General features: G+C 47.5%; 1 protein-coding gene across 12 annotated transcripts in view; it reads left to right on the forward strand.

Annotated features, from left to right (window-relative positions):
• CUEDC1 (CUE domain containing 1) overlaps positions 1-18444 on the forward strand; it is a 56518-nt gene extending 38074 nt beyond the window's left edge. For 8 of the 12 annotated variants that reach the window (XM_053367568.1, XM_053367572.1, XM_053367569.1 and 5 more), the window contains 10 exons: positions 914-1550; positions 5126-5253; positions 9139-9265; positions 11084-11267; positions 11924-12007; positions 14401-14475; positions 15088-15181; positions 16168-16226; positions 16611-16674; positions 17550-18444. In XM_053367568.1, coding sequence (XP_053223543.1) covers positions 1260-1550; positions 5126-5253; positions 9139-9265; positions 11084-11267; positions 11924-12007; positions 14401-14475; positions 15088-15181; positions 16168-16226; positions 16611-16674; positions 17550-17556 — 1113 coding nt within the window. In that variant the 5' untranslated portion in view covers positions 914-1259 and the 3' untranslated portion in view covers positions 17557-18444. Of the gene's footprint in view, positions 1-913; positions 1551-5125; positions 5254-9138; positions 9266-11083; positions 11268-11923; positions 12008-14400; positions 14476-15087; positions 15182-16167; positions 16252-16610; positions 16680-17549 lie in introns of all 12 variants that reach the window. The other 4 variants (XR_008327838.1, XR_008327839.1, XM_053367576.1 and 1 more) reach the window with 4 other exon arrangements.
• The last annotated feature ends 4031 nt before the right edge of the window (positions 18445-22475 follow it).

The raw sequence follows: 22475 nt of genomic DNA on the forward strand, positions 1-22475 counted from the left end.
CATATTTAACACATGTCCATTGGGCAGTATCCAGCAAACGCGTCCTTTCAGCTCAAGGATTTCTGCTTTCACTGCTTTTTCTTCCCCATGCATGCCCCGTGCCCTTAGTGCTACATTGAGTAAAACCCACCAACTTCAGTGGGTCAGCTCGGAATAGAACTTGCTTGAATACAACCCTATGAGGCACATTTCTGCAACATATCTTGACGTATTCTTTTCCTATCCATTTTGTTTCCGTGTGCTTTATATATTTTCTTTTTAACACTGAAATCGACACAACCAGCGTAGCAAAAAGAGAGTTGTTTAATTTTCCTGCTATGCAATTGTGGACACATTTATTCATTTATTTTAAATTAGACGTTTGCTCTAGTATCTTCTTCCTTTTTGATGCTGCAAAAATCCACTTCATCTTGTTTTTTAAACACATTTATATCCAGGCTTGCCAGCCTCTAATTTCAAAAGCAAGAGCCGCAGCTCATTAATAGCACATCTGCCTTGCATGCAGAAGATCCCAGATTCAATCCCCAGCATCTTCAGGGAGGGCTGGGGGGGACTCCCTGTTTGAAACCCTGGAGAACTGCTACCAGTCAGTGTTGACAATAGTGAGCTAGATGTCAACAGGTCTGACTCAGTATGATCCCAAAAGTAATGACACACTTGGAGGAGGCGAGAGGCATAGCCAACACAAAACCTCTCTCTCTCATTATACCAGAACTCAGGGACATCCAATGAAGTGGAAAGTTTGTTTAGATGTTTGAATAAATTTTATTTGAGGATTTCCACCCCCAAACTCAGCTCAAATTCTGCCAATTCCCAGTTGTCTCAGGAGTTGTGTGGGCAGGTGAACTGTTTAAAACCAGCTATCTCTGGTTACATTTCTCACACAAAATAAAAAAATCTTTTTATTTTTCAGTCAAACATGTTTCTGAGGCTCCGGACGCCGTACTGAAGGGCCTTCTCTCGGACTTCCTCCTGTGGTAGATTCACCTTGGTCCGAAATTCTCCAGGCTTCTTCCGCAGCGTTGCATTTTGGCATCGCCAATGTCCCGCCATTTTGTTGTGGATTACTGGCTAGTGGCGCTGGAAGATGTTGACGTAGCTTCTTGACGACAAATCTGGAAGGCCGATTGCGTGCCTCCTCACCTTTTCTTCCTCCTGGCCTGGGGATTTATACGTTTACTCTCTTTCCTTCCTTTCTACCTCAAAAGCTGGTTTGAAGAAAAAAAAGTCTAAACATTTTCCAAAAGCAGATATCAAAAATGACAAGTCTGTTCCGGCGGAGCAGCAGCAATGGCAGCTCAAGGAACGGCTCCTCTGCCCAGGAACTCAACAACAGCCGCCCAGCGAGGCAAGTCCGGCGGCTGGAATTCAACCAGGCCATGGAAGATTTCAAGACTATGTTCCCCAACATGGATTATGACATCATTGAATGTGTATTGAGGGCGAACAATGGCGCAGTGGATGCCACCATTGACCAGCTATTGCAGATGAACTTAGACGGCAGCGGGTATGATGACAGCTCAGATTCAGATGACAGTATTCCTCCTGAGGTAAACCTCACTGCGTTGTGGAGGCCGTCCGCAAAACGCCCTCTGGTGGACTCCTCCTTATGCTTGCGTGCCATGCATACCCAACATGGCAGTGCTTCTTTGATTGCTGCTGGGTGTCCTCTGTTTTTACTGCCCATAATGGCTGTGGGGCATTGTGGGAAGTGAAAATGGCGGCTGCCCAGCCCAGCAGTGAATACTGGGGGGGAATGGGAGAATCCAAAGGTGTCAAGGCTGGTGCCAGCTATGTGGTGAAACCAGGCCCGGGTGTTTCCTAGCTGATGTTCCAGGGGTTTGCTGTTTTTCTTGTGTGGAGAAAATAAAACCAGAGGATTTGGGGGAGCAGGGAACTATGGATTCCACAAACTGGACTGTGATTGCTGAGGTGGTGGTTGTATTTTATACTACGCTTTGTCTTGCTGCTTTGTTTCTAATCAGTGAATATCCTGTAACTTGCTGCGGAAAGCCTGAAACTTTTTACACCCCAAATGTTCTGGTTCTCTCCCCTCCCAAAATTAATGCCATGTGGTAGCATTGGAGAAGCATTGTGGAATGACTGATAGAGCGGAATAAACCCGCCACTAAATGCACTGTTGCTGCGTGAGGATCGTATTACTTTATCAGTCTGTGTTTTGCACTCTACTCCATTTTAAGTCATTTGTTGTTTTCTTCTAGTTTTTAGGATTTTTTAAAAAAAATTTGAATGTTGTGGGGGGTTTTTTTTGCTCCCTCTGTTTTTATATAGATAGCTTAGCAGTTTGAAGTATATATAGTAGTACAGTGTAACTCGGGTTACATACGCTTCAGGTTACACACTCCGCTAACCTAGAAATAGTGCTTCAGGTTAAGAACTTTGCTTCAGGATAATAACAGAAATTGGGCTCCGGGGGCGTGGCGGCAGCAGGAGGCCCCATTAGCTAAAGTGGTGCTTCAGGTTAAGAACAGTTTCAGGTTAAGTATGGACCTCCGGAACGAATTAAGTACTTAACCCGAGGTACCACTGTATATATTTAAAATAAATAAATACACTAGTCCCTCCTGTCCTGCCCCGTCCCATGTTTTGGATTACAACTCCCATCAGCCTGAACCGGGACAGAAAAATTCTATAAAAATATAAGATGAGCAGTGCTGGATCAGGCCAGTGGCCCATCCAGTGCAACATTCTATAATTGCAGTGGCAACCAGATGCAAGTGGGAAGCTCTCAAGCATCTGTGCATAGGAGCACTCTCCCGTCTTGTGGTTTCCAGCAACTGGTATTCAGAAGCATAACCAGCCAGGATGAATTTGTCTAGTCCTCTTTTGAGGCCCATCCAATTTGGCGTCCATCACTACCTCCTTCGGGAGCAAGTTCCATAGTTTAACTCTGCACTGCATGAAAAAGTCTATTATCCTGAATGTTCCAACATTCAGCTTCATTGGCTGCCCACGAGCCCCAAACACTACAGCAACCTTTCTTCATAAGGGCTCCATCTCCTTGGTCATTTTGGTTGCCCTTCCCTGAGCCTTTTCCAACACTACAATATCTTTTTTGAGGTGAGGCGCCCATTCCAGATGTGGTCACACCATGGATTTGTATAACAGCATTAGGATATTGGGTTCCTTTTCATACTGGGTCAGTGTCCTTCATTGAGCTCTCTACTGTGACTGACTGCAACAGGCATAGGCAAACTCGGCCCTCCAGATGTTTTGGGACTACAACTCCCATCACCCCTACCTAACAGGACCTGTGGTCAGGGATGATGGGAGTTGTAGTCCCAAAACAGCTGGCGGGCCGAGTTTGCCTATGTCTGGACTGCATAGTCTCCTGTTCCTGGTCAGCCACTGCCAGTTCAGGCCACACGCAGGTTTACGGGTTTGGGGCTCTTCTGTGAATAAATAAGAAGCACAAGAGTTATAGGGCATTAAAGGATAACATCTCCCACCCCCATGAGGACCTTAAGAATGGCAGTAGGAAAAACTATGTGCAAGAGCTTTTCAGTGCAGAAAAAGACGGGGGGGGGGGAGAGAAAGGGGTGGATGACAACATCAGAGCAGCCACGGTGAGATGAAGCCAACGGCCTCACATTCTTTCAAAGCAGATCTGACAAGGGCAGGCTGTGTGTCGCGCTTGGTTAGAGGGACAACTGCAAGCGGGTTTCATGTTGCGTGAATAGCTCCTCGACTATTTGCGGATTTGAAAACATCCTGGCAGGATGATAGCACACGCTCCGTGCTCCAAGGCTGCCAGGATCTCGGTGGAGTTGAAACTCTTATTTTTTATTTTTGCTCTAGTAGCGGGAGAAGTCAGGTGTGGAGGGGCACGTCCTGCCTTGGGGTGACTTAAGGCCAAGCGGCCAATTGTCTGCCCAGTCTTGCAGTTCCCCCAGGGGTCTACCCTACTCACAGCCCTTGCAAGATGCATTCAGCCCACCAGCTGGGCACGGCGGGGCCTCCAGAGGGCAACGGGAGCCTGGTTGTGTCATGTGTTTGCGGCTGCAGAAGCAGAGGTGGCTGTGAAGCACCTGTTAGTCCCTGAAAGGTGGCTATTGAAGTGTATTTAGCTGTGCGGCGTCATAAGATGCTTAGCCTTGCTCTACTGCAGGGCTTTCCAAACTTGGGTCTCCAGCTGTTTTTGGACTACAACTCCCATCATCCCTAGCTAGCAGGACCAGTGATCAGGGGTGATGGGGGTTGTAGTCCAAAAACAGCTGGCGACCCAGGTTTGGAAAGCACTGCTCTATAGGCAGGGAGCCTCAGGTGCATGAAGCAGAGTTGTGAAGCAGGGCCTGTGAGTGGTGAGGGCCGAGGAGAGTCCTGGGGGCCAGGTAGAATGTATGGAGGGCAACTGCATTGGAATGCTGATGAATTGTCATGAAAAAGAAAAAAACTTGCAAATTGCTGCAGAAATGTGGAGAGTGAATTTAGGATTGGAAAAATGAGAGGCTGAGTGGACAGGAAGTTCTTCCATGACTTGTCCCTTGCTGCCCCCTCCCTTAACCCCCATTTGCCACTTTTAACCTCCAGCTCCTTCTGCAGATCTTTTGAGTTCATTTTCCTTTGGCCTTCTGCTGTCTCAGTTCCCACTTCCCCTGCCCTTCATCTTATAGAGTCGCCAGTAGCTTTTTAAAACAACAACAAATTGAGAGCTGCCTCCTTTTAGTGAAAGCGAGGAAGCCACAGCCATGAGACCTCAGTGGGGATGCCATAGAATTTGGTCAGAAATGGGAACATAAATTGCCACAATTTATTTATTTTTTCGCCTCATGTCGGGAACAGTATTTATGGTTGTATTTTTAGTCTGAAAACCTTATGGAAAGGATTGTGTTACTGTCTGTATTGTTTTTGACATTGCCCTTCTTCTGAAATGCATTAATATGAATTATGATATCAATTGCACACGTTTTGGCCCTAGCAGATAGAGAGGCAGGTCTTAGCAGAAGTCAAACTGTAGCAGAACAGAAACGCTGCTGATTGCAGTGAGCACAATCACTGCCTCCTTTACATCCCTAGTCCTCACCGTTTCTGCACTTCTCGGATCTCTGTAATGTGCAAAGCCATTCTAAATTCTGCCTCCTTCTGCCTCTCTCATTTGATTCAGATTTTGGAACGGACTCTAGAACCTGACAGTTCAGATGAAGAGCCGCCTCCGGTTTACTCTCCCCCCTCCTACGACATGCACGTGTTTGACAGACAGTACCCACAGGCTCCCCCGACACCACCTCCCAGGTAAGCAGGCTAAACTCTTATTGGGAGTTCACACAATTCTAATGCATTTTGTTCAGCAATCAGGCGATTTGCACGAGCTGTCCGTCTGAGGCATAAAGTGCATTGCCTTGCAGGCCTAAGAGCGGAGTGAAAAATAGCTGAATCCACAATATCTGGGCCACTAATCCAGTCTTGCAATTAAGCACTAGCCTGGTAGCCATAGGCAACCAGGAGTTTCATGTAAACAAGTAACCAGGCTGGCAGAGGAGGAATGGAATATTCCATCCTTCCTCTGTGTGTGCCACAGAAACCAAGCAGAGCGAAGCCCCCCTCCTCTGCACACAGTCCGTGGAGATTAGGAGAGCAGGGCAGGATGTTAGAAGCAGGGGTTTCATCACCAGCTGGAGATCACGGGCCTTTGGAAGCTACCCCCCTCCCGCTCCATCTTCAGCTAAAAGCAAGCTGCTAAGAGGATGCTTGAATGCAGGGACTCTCCTGGGCTGTGTGGAACCGTCTGCTGTTTGCATCTCAGGATGATGGAGGATTCGCACGCAAACAGAAACTGCTGCAGTTCATGTTTTCATCTGTAGCCAGGAACGGAAATAATGCAGTTATACAAATCTATGGTGTGGCCGTACTTGGAATATTGTTCTCAGTTGTGGTTGCCTCACTTCAAAAACGGTATTGTGGACTTGCAAAGGGTTCAGAAAAGGGCGACCCAAACGATCAACGGGATGATCCTCTTTGGGTCTTTTTAGTTTGGAGGAAAGGTGAATAAGAGGTGACATGATGCAAGTTCATAAAATGATATATGGCATGGAGCAACTAGATAGAGAAAGGTTTTTCTCCCTCTCTCATTAAACTAGAATCCACTGAAGCTGAACGCTGGAACATTCAGGACAAATAAAGGAAAGTTCTTGTTCATGCAGCATAGTGTTAAACTATGGTACTCCCTGCCACAGGAGGGACTGGTGGCCACCAACTTGGATGGCTTTAAAAGAGGATTAGACAATTTGGTAGAGGAGGAGGGAGGCTGTCAGTGTCTACAAGCCATGCTGGTAATACTCTGTCTGCAATGTTTTTTTTACTCAAGTCCTGCTTGATCATTTCCCACAGGCATCTGGCTGGCCACTGTGAGAACAGGATGGTGGACTAGATGAGCCACTGGCCAGGTCAAGCCTGCTCTTCTTATGAGCCAAGCCAACACGATCTGCGTTCCTCCACACGGTTGCTGTTTTTAAGTCCCCAAACAATATGTAATTAATAACTTTATTTCAGCACATTGTGACATTTCCTTTACCTTGAAATAAGTGCTAAGTTAAAAAGCAGACAGTGAGATGGAATAATGTAGTACTTAGCAGAAACTGAACTGCAGAGGAACATTGCTGGTCTTTATGGATACAGGACAAAATGGGAACCACTGCCTTCTGACATCGCATTTTGCATCCTGATATCCAAGGTGAGGGGCAGTACAGCTCTTGTCTGCAAAGCATGGGGGGGAAGAGGTTTGAGCCCCAATTTGAGGAAGGGCTGAGCCCTGGCCCACTTTGACTTGGGATCGCTCCCCGATTTGAGGAGGCATGTTTGCATCCTTGACAGCATCTTCGCCCCCGGCTTCAATTGCCTGCTCACTACCCTCTCTTTTTAAAAACCCTGTCCTAATGAAGACACTAACCTGTGTATACAGTCATAATTGCCTCTTGCCGCCCTCTCTGACTTTCATGCTCCAATGAAGGGGCCGTGAAGGGGAATTCCCAGCGTTGAGACGCTCGGTTATTAGCAGCTGCGAGCCGAGCCAAGATCTGAAATATAGCAGAGCCTGGGTCCCTGTGGCGCTCTTTCCTCATTTTTTCCTCTCCTTCTTTGGCTTTGAGCCCTTCTCCACGAGTTGGCCTCCCTCGCGTGTGCCAGTTAAGGGAGCCTGGGCTACTTTCCTCTCCCTTCTCTCGAAATCCTGGCACAGCAGAGAGACCAGATCTCGATGGGTGTTCTCAGACTCCTGCCTCGGCCTTCAGAGTTTGTTGAGTTTCTTTTCATAGAATCATAGTTGGAAGGGACCCAAAGCACCATCTAGTCCGACCTCCTGCAATTCATTGTGTGGAGATTTTCCTTCCACAAAGAACCAAGGACCCTGGTTTTGTTTTTTGCAGGTGCATTCCGCAACACGCTACTGACACAAAAATAATGGTCTGCCACTTAGGTCTTCAACCAGTGGGTCAGGACAAAGCTTTTGCCACCATGTTGGTGTCTAGATAAAGCTCGCCAGAGCACTCTACGACTTGTCTGGGCTAGATGTAAATGTCTGATGCGACACTCATTTTATCAATTTCTATGAGTGCCGTGTTGTGGCAAAGGAAAGGCATGAGCCTTTTCCAATAAGATACGTATTTCTGATCAGTCATATCCCCTACTTTCCTGTGGCTACGCCTGCAGTGAGGGAGTTCTCTATGGAGCAAGGGCACTCGGTTCACTTTCTAGTCTGCTCTTGTGGCTTTTCAAGACTCCTCGTAAAATGGAATTTTGCTTGGAACGCTGTGGGTTAAACCGCAGAGCCTAGGACTTGCCGAACAGAAGGTCGGCGGTTCGAATCCCCGTAACGGGGTGAGCTCCCGTTGCTCGGTCCCTGCTCCTGCCAACCTAGCAGTTCAAAAGCACGTCAAAGTGCAAGTAGATAAATAGGTACCGCTCCGGCGGGAAGGTAAACGGTGTTTCCGTGTGCTGCTCTGGTTCACCAGAAGCAGCTTAGTCATGCTGGCCACATGACCTGGAAGCTGTACGCCGGCTCCTTCAGCCAACAAAGCGAGATGAGTGCCGCAACCCCAGAGTCAGCCACGACGGGACCTAATGGTCAGGGGTCCCTTTACCTTTACCTTTAGCGTGCAGAAGTGCCAGCTGTGGTGAGGCAGCTTGGTTGCCATCATAGCAGCAGTGGCAGCCCAGGAAGTGACAGCAAGAGTCTGGTAGCTGCAGGAGGTTAGAGTTTCTGGAGAGAGAAGGGCTGCCATGTTTGTTTGTTTATTTATTTATTTTTCATTCATTTCATTTCTATACCACTTCATATCAAATAATTTTTTTTAAAAAAAATCTCAAAGTGCCTTACAATCTGCATTAAAACATCAAATAAAACAGTCCAGAATTAAACATTATGGAAGAAAGTCAAATATAAAGTATACATTCAAAGCAGCATAATCAACGGGAGACTAAAATATTATCTTAAAAGAGTTCAGAAGGAAACATTACAAAGGAGGTCAAGTGCAAGAATGCACATGTAATGCAGCAAAGTTAACCCCCCCATTAATCTCAATATTTCAAATGAAAACCTTACTAATAGAAATCAAATATAAAACACATGTTTAAAAGAGCATAATTAGCAAGAGACTAACAATATTTTCTTACAGCTGTTGCTATCCTGCCAATGGTGGTACATGGGTGGTGGCAGCTGTGGAAGATCAGGCTTCGATGACCTGGGTCTGTACTAAGAGACAGCCAAGATGTCAATGGCCTCTAACAGCTTCAGCTTTTGTAGCTGGAGTCAGTCCGGGCCTCGCCCTCCCAGGACAAGTGGGAGAAGGTCTGCAAGGCAGGGAGCATGTCATCCAGGACTCACAGCCAAGATGGTCATCCTCACTCCTCTCCCTGCAACTTGAAATTTGGTTGGGTCAGGGAAAATCCGGTAGGAGCACAGGAAGCTGCCTTCTTCCAAGTCAAGACCACTGGTCCATCTAGTTCTGTATTGTCTACACTGACTGGCAGCAGATCTGGTGTTTCAGGGAAGAATCTCTCCCACTCCTACCTGGAGATGCCCAACAAGGGTTGGGCCTGGGCAGAGCAGATGCTCTAATAGTCTGCTACTAGGTTTCAAAGCTTTGCCTTAATATGCCTCCCCCCCTGCTGTTGACCCTGCAGGAATGATATCCAGAATTCCAGTGGCCCCCAAGCGCAAAGGCGGTACCGGAACTGGAATCCACCATTGCTAGGCAACCTTCCTGATGACTTCCTTCGCATCTTACCCCAGCAAATGGAAAAGGTGCAGGTAGGGTGGATATAACTTTCTATATTTGGGCTATGAGTTCAAAATATCGACAAGGTCCGTTCAGTGTTTCAGCCTTTCAGGGCATTAGATAGCTCAGCAACTTGGGATTGTGTGTGTGTGTGTGTGTGTGTGTTGCCACAAGCTCTTGAACCACACTTCAGCTCTCCTCAATTTGCATATAGGCCTTAATAGGTCAGGTACCACCCGCTGAACAATATAAATGCTTCTGGGACATTCTTGGACATGCAACTTAAGAGTCATAGAATTGTAGAGTTGGGAGGTACCAAAAGGGTCATCTAGTCCAACCCCCTGCAATGCAGGAATCTTTCACCCAAGGTGGGGCTCGAACCCATGACGCTGAGATCTCATGAGTCTCATGCTCTACCACCTGAGCTATCCCTCAGGTCCTTGCTGCTTCCTGCCGGCCTCCATTGCCTTCCCCCTCTTCTGCCTTCTCCATCCTGCCCTGCTTGACCCAGAAGTAGCTGTGTCTGACACTCTCATGCCTCCAGTCCTTGAAGTCCCTTTTCCTGCCCTTTTGGGTTAGTTTTAGGAGCAGGGATCTAAGCTTCAAGTAACACATTCAATTTTATACGTAATCATAGCACCCCAGGGGGGTATTTTATTACTTGTAACCGTTCCATATCAGATTGGATGGCAACCCTGTGAACCTGATCTTTAAAAGATCTGTTTCAGCGAAGGAGGATTCAGGAGAGAGGAGAACTCCCAAGGAAAACCAATAATGTTGAATGTAGTGTGCAAGCCTTTAGAGGCGGCTTCCTCAACCTCAGCCCTCTAGATGTTTTTTGGCCTACAACTCCCATGATCCCTAGCTAGCAGGACCAGTGGTCAGGGATGATGGGAATTGTAGTCTCAAAAACATCTGGAGGGCCGAGGTTGAAGAAACCTGCTTTAGAGGCAGGCAAGTTGTTGCTCTGGTTATTGTTGTTTTATTTATTGCACTTATATCCCACCCTTTTCTCCAAGGAGCCGTGCATTGTTCTCTCTGCCCCCACTTTATCATCACAACAACCCTGTGAGCTAGGTTAGGCTGAGAGGCAACAACTGGCCCAAGGTTGCCCTGTGAGCTTCGTGGCTGAGTGGGGATTAGAACCCTGATCTCCCAGGACCTAGTCCAGCACTCTAACCATTACGCCACACTGAGATCAAAAGATGAGCCTTTTCATTTGCCCCAAGAGAGACGGTTTAGGTGGTGCTGTGTTTGGAAGAGAGGAGACTTGTGGGTTTAGGGCCAAGCTGGACATCCAGTATCAGATGCCCATCTCAAAATGTAGTCTCCCACCAAGCATCTGAAAAGCGTTAAGTTTGTAGTGTATGATTTGGAGAGGAAATGCTCTGGGCAAAGGAACAACACTTTACCCTGTTTCCTGCATTCCTCCCCCCCAGTTCCCCTCCCTCCCTGGCCAAATCACACACTCCCAGTCCTACTTTTTAGAGTAGGCAGAGATCTGGTTCTCCACTGAACACCTAGTTTCATTTATTATGTGGACTGAAAAATGAAGCCTTGTGGATTAGAGTCCTCAGAGTGACAGCTTCACGTGTTATGTTTTGGGGGAGGGCAGGTAAAGCAGGTAAACACCTAAGATTTTTTTTTAAAGTGTCTATTTAAAAGAAAGTATGAATGTTGCAAACCTAGGTTATGCATCATACAGGTGCAGCCATCGGGGGGGGGGTGCACTCTGATGGGTTGGGGCTCTGGGCTCTGGGTCACTGTGGTGGTCATGGGTTTGCTGCCCTGTGAAGCCTGCAGTCCCTAGCCATTCCTTCTCTCTCGCTATACGCAAATGCCACCTCCAGAGTCCGCAAAGCTGCCACCATGAAACAGCAAGCCCAGGAAGCCAGAGGGCCCACGGCTCATTGGACCAGGAGAGGAAGTGGAAGCAGTATCTAGAAGATGAGCGGATCGCACTCGTCCTGCAGAATGAGGAGTTTATGAAGGAGCTGCAGAGGAACCGGGATTTCCTCCTGGCCCTTGAGAGAGGTAATGGCATATTTCAGAATCTTATGGTGCTCTGTTTGTTTGTTTCTTTTTTGGTAGGAATGTGGATTTTCTTTTAGCCAACCAATTTTATGAACGGTTCCCCCACCCAATTTTATTTATGTTTTTATTTCTGTTGTCATTTTTGTATGGTGTGCTGTGCTGTATTTTTTTAGGAAACTATGGTGTTATATATATATATGACGACACACATAAAATAACATTCCTCAACACAAAGTCTTATCTGAGGCAGAGCAGCAAAAGCCTATCAGTATAGAAAGGTCTTGACCTGGCATAGGCAAACTCGGCCCTCCAGATGTTTTGGGACTACAATTCCCATCATCCCTGACCACTGGTCCTGTTAGCTAGGGATGATGGGAGTTGTAGTCCCAAAACATCTGGAGGGCCATGTTTGCCTATGCCTGGTCTTGACTGACCAATGGCAAATGGCAGAGAGTGGGCCATTTGAACCTCAAGCAGCAAGGAATTCCATTGAGGATTCACCTGAATGCAAGGCAGCAGGTCTTCCACTGAGCTACGGTACCTGAATGGAAATCAAGCCCAGACCACAGTAGGGAAAGTGCCAAATCCTCACCACTTGACTGCCAGTTTGTGACACTCATGCATTTCCTTCTCTTACTTTTTTGGTCGCCATCTAGATCGATTGAAGTATGAGTCGAAGAAATCCAAGATGAGCAGCGTTGCCCTCACTAATGATGTTGCTTTCACCTCTGTAATATCAGGTATTACCCCCCCCCCAATAGTTCCCCCCCCTAAAGGACGGATGTTAGCTTTGTGGTCAGCTGCCAGAATGTAAGGGTGCAAATCCAGTAAAAAATTATTCCAGTTCAATCAGTACTTAGGTTACTTTGACTATGCAGGGGTGTCCAATGACTGGCTCAAGGTCACTCAGAGAGCTTTGTCTTCATGTAAGAATTTGAACCTGAGTTCCCCCCAGGCCTTGTTTGACACCAACAGTTAAGCTGTGTATGGGGAAGCTTTCTTTTGACCATTTGGCACATTTTGAATTTTGAGAGAGTGCTGGAGGTGCCAGTCACAAAATGGCTGCTATGGGGGGGGGCGTGGCATAACACAAAATGGCTGCCGATGGTAACACAGAATTAGACAGTCACTCATGACAAATTTAGGCTTGCCATGGGAAGTCAGCTTTGTCCTGCTGGTCCAGATCGTGGAGATCACGCAGTATTGATTTTACACATGCACACACATTCTCTTGCTGTCTGATATAACAGGGAGCATTCTTCAGCAGCAGAAATAAACCACACCATATGGACTCTCGTTTCACAGAAATAGCTTAGAAGAACCTGCACCTTTTGCACCAAAACTTCCTTTTTAGGAAGACTAGAGACTTTTTTTAAAAATGAAAGCTCAGCGTTGGGGATCTTGCCCCAGGGCAACAGTGAGAGCCTCCACAGGCATCAGTTGCACCCATAGGTGCCAGGTTGGACATGCCTGGTTTAGTATGTCTTGGGCATCTGGGGCAAATAGCTGGTGTGACACAACAAATATGTTTTCAACTCCTGCCCTGTACATTTGCTCATAAGTATCCTTTTGCTTTGGACTGCTGGATCAGGACTTAGTCTTCCCTGCCCCCCCCACTCCAGATCCTCCCCCATCCCATGAGGAATGGGCACAAAATGGTGAGCAACCTGCTCTGGTCCCCAGTCATAGTAAGCATGGATTCCTCCTTCCTTTTCATCTTTGAACAAAGGGGATATTGCCTCGCTGGCAGAACGAGGAAATAATCCTGCTTAACCTTCACTACCCGAGCCGAGCGGCAGCCTCGGAGGAGGGAATTAGAGCCACTGTCTGTCGCTATCACATGAAAACCGTGGAACCGTCGGGGCCTAACCGAGTATTATAAAGAGACTGCTTTGGCTGAGGATGCTAACGGCAACTGATGCTACGCTGCAGGCAGTGGCATCTGAGCAAATGGGGCAGTGCCCCACCAAGCTCAGTCTCTCCCCTTCCCATGCCTTATCGCTTACAACTAGTCTGTGGGGTGGCCCTGCCTGCCACCTTCCTCCTCCTTAGGCTCCGAGTTGCCCCTTTAAGAACTCAGCAGGAAGGTGGAGGCAAAACTAGAATGAGCCGGCTCTACCTGTCTTTGTCTCTGGCGCCACCTGCTGTTGGGCTCCCTACCTTCTGCCCTACCAATTCCCAGAGGGCACCAGCCACCGCTGGATTCAGGGGCAAAATGCTGAAAAAGGCTGTTAAAGAGGATTGGGGCATTCTGGGCATGCCCCACTATCAGACCTCACAAGAGCCAAATTTGGTGCTAAATGCCGAAGAGTTGCCGAAGAGTTGCTCTCTGGTTCTTTATTTATTATTAAGTTCCTACTCCTTGAGGCTGTAAATATTGCACTGCATGATCTGGAGAAAAATTGACAAATACAGTTTTCTCCCCTCTCATTCAGAATTCAGCAGCCAGGCTGCTCACTGGGGCAAGTCGATTGCAGATATAGCACCAATCCTGGCCCAACTTCACTGGCTGGCAGTTAGTTTCCAGGCCCAATTCTATGTGCTGGTTTTGACCTATAAAGCCTTAAACAGCTCAGGACCGCAGTACCTCAGGGGCTGTCTCTCCCCACATGAACCAACCTGGACCCTGCAATCATCTGAGGCCCTTCTTCATGTGCCTCCTCCACGTGAGGGTGGCAACATGAGAATGGGCCTTTTCTGTGGTGGCTCCCTCCTTGTGGAATGCTCTCCCCAGGGACGTTCACCTGGCGCCTTCATTACCTATATTTAGGCACCAGGCAAAAGCATTCCTCTTCACCCAGGCCTTTGGCTAATTAAACAATATATGACCTTTCAAACTGTGTGTGTGCCGGGGGGGGGTTATTGTTTTTTGTTACTACGTTATGTATTTTTGTGTTTTTATATTGCAAACCGCCCTATGATCCTTGGATGAAAGGCGGTGTAGAAATTTAACGAGAATTATAATAAATGGTAACATGCCATTTTCAAAATGCACACAATCGGCTTTCCAGCCACAACACCCCCGACTTTTAGCATTTTGTCTTAACTGCACACTAAAAAAAAACACACATTGAAAATTCACCTCTGTTTCCTCAGCGTTGTGTTTTAAAACTGAGTTTGTTTTGCCTTCCAGACGATGTAGCTCGCTCCAGTGGTGCCGTCTCCGATGATGCCTTATTCAGGGACAAATTAAAACACATGGGGAAATGTGAGTTGTGTCATGGTGGGCAGCATGGTTGGATTTGGAGCTGCGGTGAGATTTCCCCCACCGCCCTGCATGAGTGAATGTATTGTAAACGCTGTGCTAGACCACTGAATTACTTTGACAGTATATGGGAATCTTAATACCTGCCTGCAACTGACTGGAGTTTTGGGAAGGGTGCATGTGACCCTTGCAGTATACAGTGTGGGCAGGAGCTTTTGCCAGAGGAGTGAATGGGGGTGACTGCACAGTCAGCTCAGGCTTTTGGATCCATTTTCCTGGCCACAACATTTGGCCCCTGAGTGGTGCATGGGGATGTATGCCTTTACCAGGGACTCCTCCTCATTCTTCTCATTCTGTAGTCAGGGATATGGATACATTCTGCAATGTGCAGAAAGCTAGGTGCGGAATTCAGTATCCCAAGAAGATCACGTCTTTTATTTTAAACAGGTTCCCAGTCCTTAAGGCGAGAACCCTTTCCCTAATTTCAAAAGCCAGAGTGAGTAGGGTTTCCAGTGGTCTTTGATTCAACAATCCTTAGAGATACTGCATGGTTACATCCTCTTTCTCCTTTAAAAAAACAACAACAAACCTGTATTTCCACACACCCCTTTCTAGCTACACGCAAGAAGCTCTTTGAACTTGCCAGGGCTTTCTCAGAGAAGACCAAAATGAGGAAATCGAAAAGAAAACAGTTGTTGAAGCATCAAGTGTATCCTTCCACGTGAAGTCTTGCTATTGTGTCTTGAGGGTGTTAAATTCCCAGCAGTTCTGAGCACATTTAAAGTACATGGTTTTCCCCAAAGAACCCTGGAAACTGTACTTTTACCCCCACAGTTACAGTTCCCATGGTTCTTTGGGGAAAACCATGTACATAAAATATGCTTTAAATGTTTGATGTGCATGTGACCCTCAGACCCCCCCTTGCATTCTAGTGTGAGGTTGGCCATGCCAGCCAAGCTATGTTGCTGGCACAGAGCTGGCTTTCTGCACTCAAGTTCCTTGTGGCATGGCCCAGGGGTCAAGAGGGGCCTCCCTTTGGGTTTTCTCCACTGTCCATGCCTACCCCAAGAGCAACCAGTGAGCTTTGTGCTTGAGCAGGGAGTTAAACTCCTTTCTCCTCCTCCAACTTGAAAGTCACTGTGCTGTTTTAGACTTCAGCAGCTCAGCTGAAAATGTAATAGATGTAGATTTACAACACTCTTTGCTTGTTCTTGCTGATGTCACCATCAGCACCAGTCGTGGTTGGTGTTCACTGGCAATGGTGGGGCTGATGGCAGGGAAACCAATCAGTAGGCAGAGCCAAGGAAAGGCGGGCCCTGCTTATTCTAGTTTTGTCCCCATCCTCATCCCAGTTGCGAACCTGCTTCTTGATCTCAGGATTACAGTATTTAAAGAGGTGGCCAGGTGCATAGAGAACAAACAGCTTTCCAAAATATATAATAGGTGATGACGATGCAGTGTGACTTGGGAATCTTTGGATTCCCAGTTGAGTTTGCAGATCACTGAGTGAAAGACAATCTTGCATGTGTGTGCGCACACACAGAGGAACCCTAGCTTTGGCTTCTACTCTCCCGGGGCTGAGCCATAGCCATGGAAATAATGGTTCTGGAGCTCAGATTATCTGAGGCCTGGCTTAGATTATGCCCTCCACATGCCATTGGTTTCCTCTTTTTTCCTCCTTAATCGCAAGTGCAGGATGGGAACAGCAGCTTCGACAGCTAATCTTCTTGATGACGTTGAAGGACATTCATGCGGTAAGACGAGAGTCCTGTTTCTAACGTGAGTGCTACCTTTGGGTTGGTCCCAGCTAAGCTCAGTGTGCTGATTTAGGTACTTGTGATCCCAGCTCATAAGGCTACTGCTTGGACTGATTCACCTTTTTAAGACCCTTTCAAACTGTATATAACGATGCCTGATCCTTCATTGGTGTAGACTTCTGCATAGCTCAAACATCTCGCCCTATATCTTCACCTGTGGAGGCTGGTCTAACACAAGATGTCCCAGTCCCCCTGCTTATTCTGTGCTCTCTCTTTCGTTCGTTCTGTTGGGCCCATTTGACAGCAGCTCCACATAAGTTCAGAGTGAGCTGCTTCTCACCGGCAGGTTTCCATATTCTCTTGCCTTCCTCTGCCTTTCAGATGAAGAAGGCCAAGCAAGAAGACGACAGCTACACACAGAAGATGAAACATCAAAAGAAGCACAGTAAGGTGAAGAGTATTTGGAGATTAGGGAGAGGGATGTAGCTCACTGGCAGAGCATCTGGTTTGTATGTGGAAGGTCTTGGGTTCAATCCTGGCATCTTCACATAGAGCTGGGGAAGATTCATTGTCCGAAAACCCTGGAAAGCCACAGGTGGTCAGTATAGACCAGGTGTGGAGAAGCTTTAGCCCTCCAGATGTTGCTGAACTACAATGCCCATCACCCTTGACTGTCAGCCATGCTACCCGGGGATTATGGGAGGTAGTTCAAAAGCATCTGGAAGACCAAAGGCAGGCTTCCTCAAACTTGGCCTTCCAGGTGTTTTGGGACTACAACTCCCATCATCTCTGACCACTGGTCCTGTTAGCTAGGGATGATGGGAGTTGCAGTCCCAAAACATCTGGAGGGCCACGTTTGCCTATGCCTGGCCAAAGGTTCCTCAAATCTAGGGTAGACAATACTGAGGTTATATGTACTTTGGGTTGGATTCCTATGCAGAACTTTTGCCTTGGGTTTGGTATTGAATATTCCATTAAAAAAAAAAGATGTTTCCAGAAAATGGGTGTTTTTTTTCCTAATTTTTTTTTCTATTGACCCTTCCAGTTTGAGCCACTAAAATCCACTGTCTTGGTCATAGCATGGTGCTAAAGGACAGCAAGTCTAGTTTCAAGTCTGGTTTTGGGGTGGCACAAAAAACACCTGAAGTTTTGAATGTTTGAAGTTTTATTCTGTTTTTAATGTTCTGTTGAAAGCTGCCCAGAGTGGCTGGAGCAACCCAGCCAGATGGGCGGGGTAGAAATAATAAATTATTATTATTATTCTTTATTATTAAGCTCAATTTTACTAAGCATTGAAATCTGCCCTCCTTTGCCTTCTAGATCCTGAGCTGGCCAATATATATATTTTTAAAGAAAAGGTGAATAATGGGAGAATTAGAAGATGTCAGAGAAGCACGATGGGGTCAGGTGCTTTTGTCCTCCTCTGGAGCTGTCAGATGCTTCCTGAAGCCCAAGCTTTTTATAATGCCAGGCACATGGTTGGTCCTTTCTTAGCAGCTGGGTTCGAAAACAGTTACCGGTTGGTTTTTCCTCCTCCTCCAATATGAAGAATCACCAGCCCAAAAGGAGGAAAGAAACAGCGATCTGATTTTACAGCTGACCTGATTTTTTTTTTCTACGTCAAATCTTTGCAAACTGCAGAATGAATTTTCGAGATCTTAAGGATGGGTCAAGGACCTTTCTTTCTTTGTTATACTGTAGCGTTCAGACGTCTGAACGAAGGGCGGGGGAGATGCCGTTCAAATGTGGATTCTGGCCTGGTGTTTTTAAACCATATCTCTTTAACTAACAGATGACCTTCCTCCAGCCACAGGATGGCCTCAGAATTTCATTGTATCATTGATGATTATCATTACATAATTATTGCTGCTAACAGAAAATAAGCCCAAATCAAGAGATTGGATGGTCAGGATGTTATAAACTTCTCTCCACGTAAAAAAAAAAAAGAGAGTTTCTGCTGATTCCAACTAACAACCAGAAATGCCTCACAGTGGATTTATCCCCTGCCCTTGGTCCTTGTTTATTATTATTTTTAAAGTGGGCCTCGGAATTGCCGTCCCTCCGGCTAGAAACCACTTTCATCCCGTTGCTTCAGCGTGGCCCCGCTCCTAACTATGTGTTCCTTGTATTGCTGAAAATTATGATTGGAAAATAGGATTGATGTAAAGGGTTGTATTCTGTATGTGTTTCTGTGAATAAGGCATTCTTCATGTGATGGTTGTGAAAGCCATGTGGTTTTTGTCCCATGTTGCTCAGGTGATGCTTTGAAAGCCTGGAGCCAGTCGATAAGTAGGAAGGAAACACACAGTTGTCCTCGCCCACTTAGGGACAGGCTTTTGAATGCTACCTTGGTGCTTTATGACAAGGCCGTGTGTGAGGGGACTCTTCACAAGAGGGTCCTGCTGGGGCAGAAGTCTTTGGTTCCTCTGATACAGCGTCTGGCTGGCATCCCCTGGGACTGGGGGCAGAAGACAGACTGAATTTAGTGGAGGCAGTGCCTCATTTGCCCTAATGGCAAATGACCCTTTGTCAGACCCACCATGCCTGTGACTGCCAAGGTTTGATCTGAAACAGACACTCGTCCTGCCATTCAGAAGTGACACTGACCATAGTGATCTGGGTTGTTTTGGTGGTTTTTAAATGCCCACCCTAAGTGGTGCCAGCAGCAGAACCTGTGCCTGTTGCTTTAAATCACAGGCGCAGAATGCCCAGCCGGGCTCTAACAAGAGGGGGGGAGGGGGGATAACAACAGCCCGAACCCTCAAAACCCTGAATGAAGGTTTGTATGTTCTCCAGCACAGAAGTGACGTCAGTGCAACTTAGACAAAAGTTCAGCCTCTTGGACTCTCTCCGCAGGGCTGTTTTGTACGGGATCCAAGTTTCCAGGGAGAGTTGGGAGAAAGCAGTATTGCTTAAAAAGATCCCCAAACTTGAGGGGCTGCCAGGCAGAAACGGTTCCCTTTTGGGGAGGGGAACTGGGGTAAGCAGAGAGAAAGAGAGAGCGAGCGAGATCCTCAGGATAAGACAACCCCCCTCACCCAAAGCCGTCTTTGAGGCTAAGCATCCACTAGTTGCCAAGGAGAAACCTGGAGGGTGGCCACTGGAAATAAACAGCCAGAGAAGTAGAAAAGCCTTCCAGCCTCTCTCCCTCTCCCCCCTTCCCCGTGAGTTCCTAGCTGAATAAGCCACCGGCTGTTCCTCTTTTGACATCTATAGCTGGACTTTCTCTCTCCCTCTCTCTCTATCTGAATGCTTGGAAAGGACTCAAGTTCTGGAATCGGATCTGCTAGTTTGAAGGCTCCATTGCTTCGTGGCTTAACTTTTTAAACTTTCCATTTTATTTTTATGACGCAGACAGAAGCCAGGAAAAAAATCTTGCTGCATGGCAAGGGAGGCTGCTCCTTTAGGGGCGAATGGGGCATTGCCCCACCAACCTCCGTCTGTCTTCAGCCAGCCCCCCCAACCTGCCTGCTTTCTTAAGAACAACCTGTATGGGGCAGGGAGGGGTTGGTCTGCCAGTAGCGTTGCCCCCTTACAGAAGGCAGCAGGGAGGAGAGAAGAAGAGCAAGACCAGAATTAGCTGGCTCTGCCTGTTGTTGGCTCTGGCGCCCCCTGCTGCTGGGCTCCCTGCCTTCCACCCCACCACGAAGGCAGCTTTGCGGGAAGTGTGACGGGGAAGAGGACTTGTCAAGGGTACTTATCCTTCCTCAGGACACGCTGCCTGTTGTGTCTTTATCCCTCTATCCTCCAGCAGTGTAAAAAGCCATGCAGACAGCTTTCCCCAAGAGGTGGGGAAACGGGATTCATGGAGTTGCTGCATTTTCTCCCTGCCAGGCTTCCTGTGCCTTTAACGCTCTAGCTGGCAGCTAGTTGAGGAAGGGCATAGCTCAGTAGCAGAGCACCTCCAGGCAGAAGGACCCAGGTTCAGTTCCTGCCATTTCCAGGCAGAGCTGGGAATATCCCTTGTTTGAAACCTGGAAATCCTGGAGAGAGACAGTCCTGAGCTAAATGGACCAACAGTCTGACCTGGTATGGAGCAGCTTTCTATGGCCCTAAGGTTGCAGGTGGAAAGGAGGAATGGGCCAGGGTCCTGTTGTATTACTACTCCAAAATGGGCTGTTGCAACGTTTCACCGCCAAAGTTCCCAACAAATGTCCTTGACTCTGGGTTGGCAGTTTTTAATTTTTACAGGGTGGGTGGGTGGGAAGGGATGCTTCTCAGGCAGGAGAGTGGCTTTTGCCTCGGGGCTTCTGGCTGCTGTTCCTTACGGACTTCTGCCAGGAGGTTGTTCTTCCAGCTCTTGCTCCTTAGCAAGCTTTGCTTCTCCTGCCCTCGTTGGCTTGACCAGGACTCCTTTCTCAGAGCCATGGCTCAATTGGTTCCTTCTGCCATTGCAAATTATTTGCTTCCCTGTTGTCCTGCTTTATTTTATTTTTTTACATTTAAAACCTCAGGTCAATGTTGCCGCTCCTCTCTGCCTGGCCCTTGAGACTTTTCCCCAGGCAACACCCTCTCACCAGCCTTCCTTCACACCCTGCTTGGGTGTGTTTGCTTGGCTGGAACATGTCTTTGTTCTTACTTGCTTGACTGGATGGAAGGGGGAGAGGAGGGGTGAGTAGAAATCTCCTGTATGAAGGTAAAATCTATACTCATCCACCTACTTTTGCCCCTGGTCCCTGCCCACCACTGGCACGTGGCCCCTGGAAGGTTGCCAATGAGGACATGCGGCTCTTAGGTTGAAAAGGGTTCCTCGCTTCTGTTTTAAAGCAAGTGCTGGCTGCCCCTTCTTGTGATTGATTGATAGTTTCAGCATACAAATGAGAATCTGGGGTACATTTGTTCAGCTCCCATGAAACCCTGCAATCCTTGTGAGTCTACACAGATGAAGCCTGGGCTGTTTCAAGCAGGTGCACGGAACCTGTGCCTTCCATATGCTGCTGAACTGCAACTCCTATCACCCCTGGCCATTGCCCATGTTTCTGGGGCTGATGGGAGTTGCGGTTCAGCAACAACTGGAGGGCCAAAGCTTCCCCATGCCCAGCTTAGAGGCTGGGGAAATTTCTTTTTTGGAGAACCCTCCTGGCTGTTCAACAGTATTGCAGCCTGAAAGGGCACACCCACTCCAGATGACCCGTTTATTGAGCATTCATACTGATTTGCTTGCAGTAAAGCTTATGCAGAGGTTAGACTACACCTGGCCTTTACTGAATACCCATTCTCGTTTGTTTGTTTATGACAAGCATTTGTCTCGATTTGCTCGCGCAGCGTGTTTAACATCTTCCCCGCTAAGCATCTGTTTGTCCCACCTTTTCCAATGTGTTTCCCCATCACAACCCTAACTGCAAAAAAAGTCTGATCTTTCGAAAGGTGGGTTTTTTGTGCTCAAGCAAACAGAGAGCTCTGATCCACTTCAGTTGCACAACTCTGCGCTCCTGGTTCAACCTTGAATACATTCCTGCAGAATATTGGCGGTCTGGATGCAACTGTGGCCCTGTGCCCTTCGGCAGGTGAGAAGACCAGGTGGGCAATGGGGCCACGAATGCAGATGGGAGAAGCGTAGCTGAGTCCTCCTTGGTAGCTGGGATAGGTCTCTTAAAGAGAGAGTGGTTTCCTGGATTGGCCGGGCAAGAGCAATAAGGGATTTGCTCAATCCATATTTTCTGGGAGTTTCATGGATGGAAGCGAGCAACTGTTTCCAACAGAGGCTCCCATATAAATAACAGCACGCACACACCCCAATGCCCAATGGATCAGGATTAGAACCCGGGCCCTCCACTTCTTCAGGTAGCTACACTGACATCCTTTTAAGCCTCGCACACTGAAGAATGTAGGCTACATGAGAGACAGAAGTCGGGGAAGGGCTGTAGCTCAGTGGTGGAACACTTGCCTTGCATGCAGAAGGTCCCAGGTTCAATCCCTGACATCTCCAGGTAGGGCTGAGGACTCCCAACGAAAACCCCAGAGAAGCTGCTTCCAGTTAGTGTAGACAATACTAAGCCAGGTGGACTGAGGATGGATTCCGTGCAAGAAAGTTCGCTGTGTCGTTACCAGGTTTGGAAAGCAATTGGGGAATGGCCAAAACAGAATGGTTTTGTATTCGTGCAGGTGGGTTGAAACTTTTCAGACATTTCCTTTAGCAGCCTCTGGACATTTGGACCAATTGAGCCCATGGGGCATATAGCCCAGAGGAATGAGGGTGAGGATGTTATTTTTAAAGAATCTAATGTAAATGCATTTTAGAGGCCG

The sequence above is a fragment of the Podarcis raffonei genome, chromosome 15 (genome assembly GCF_027172205.1).
Source record: "Podarcis raffonei isolate rPodRaf1 chromosome 15, rPodRaf1.pri, whole genome shotgun sequence".
NCBI lineage: Eukaryota > Metazoa > Chordata > Lepidosauria > Squamata > Lacertidae > Podarcis > Podarcis raffonei.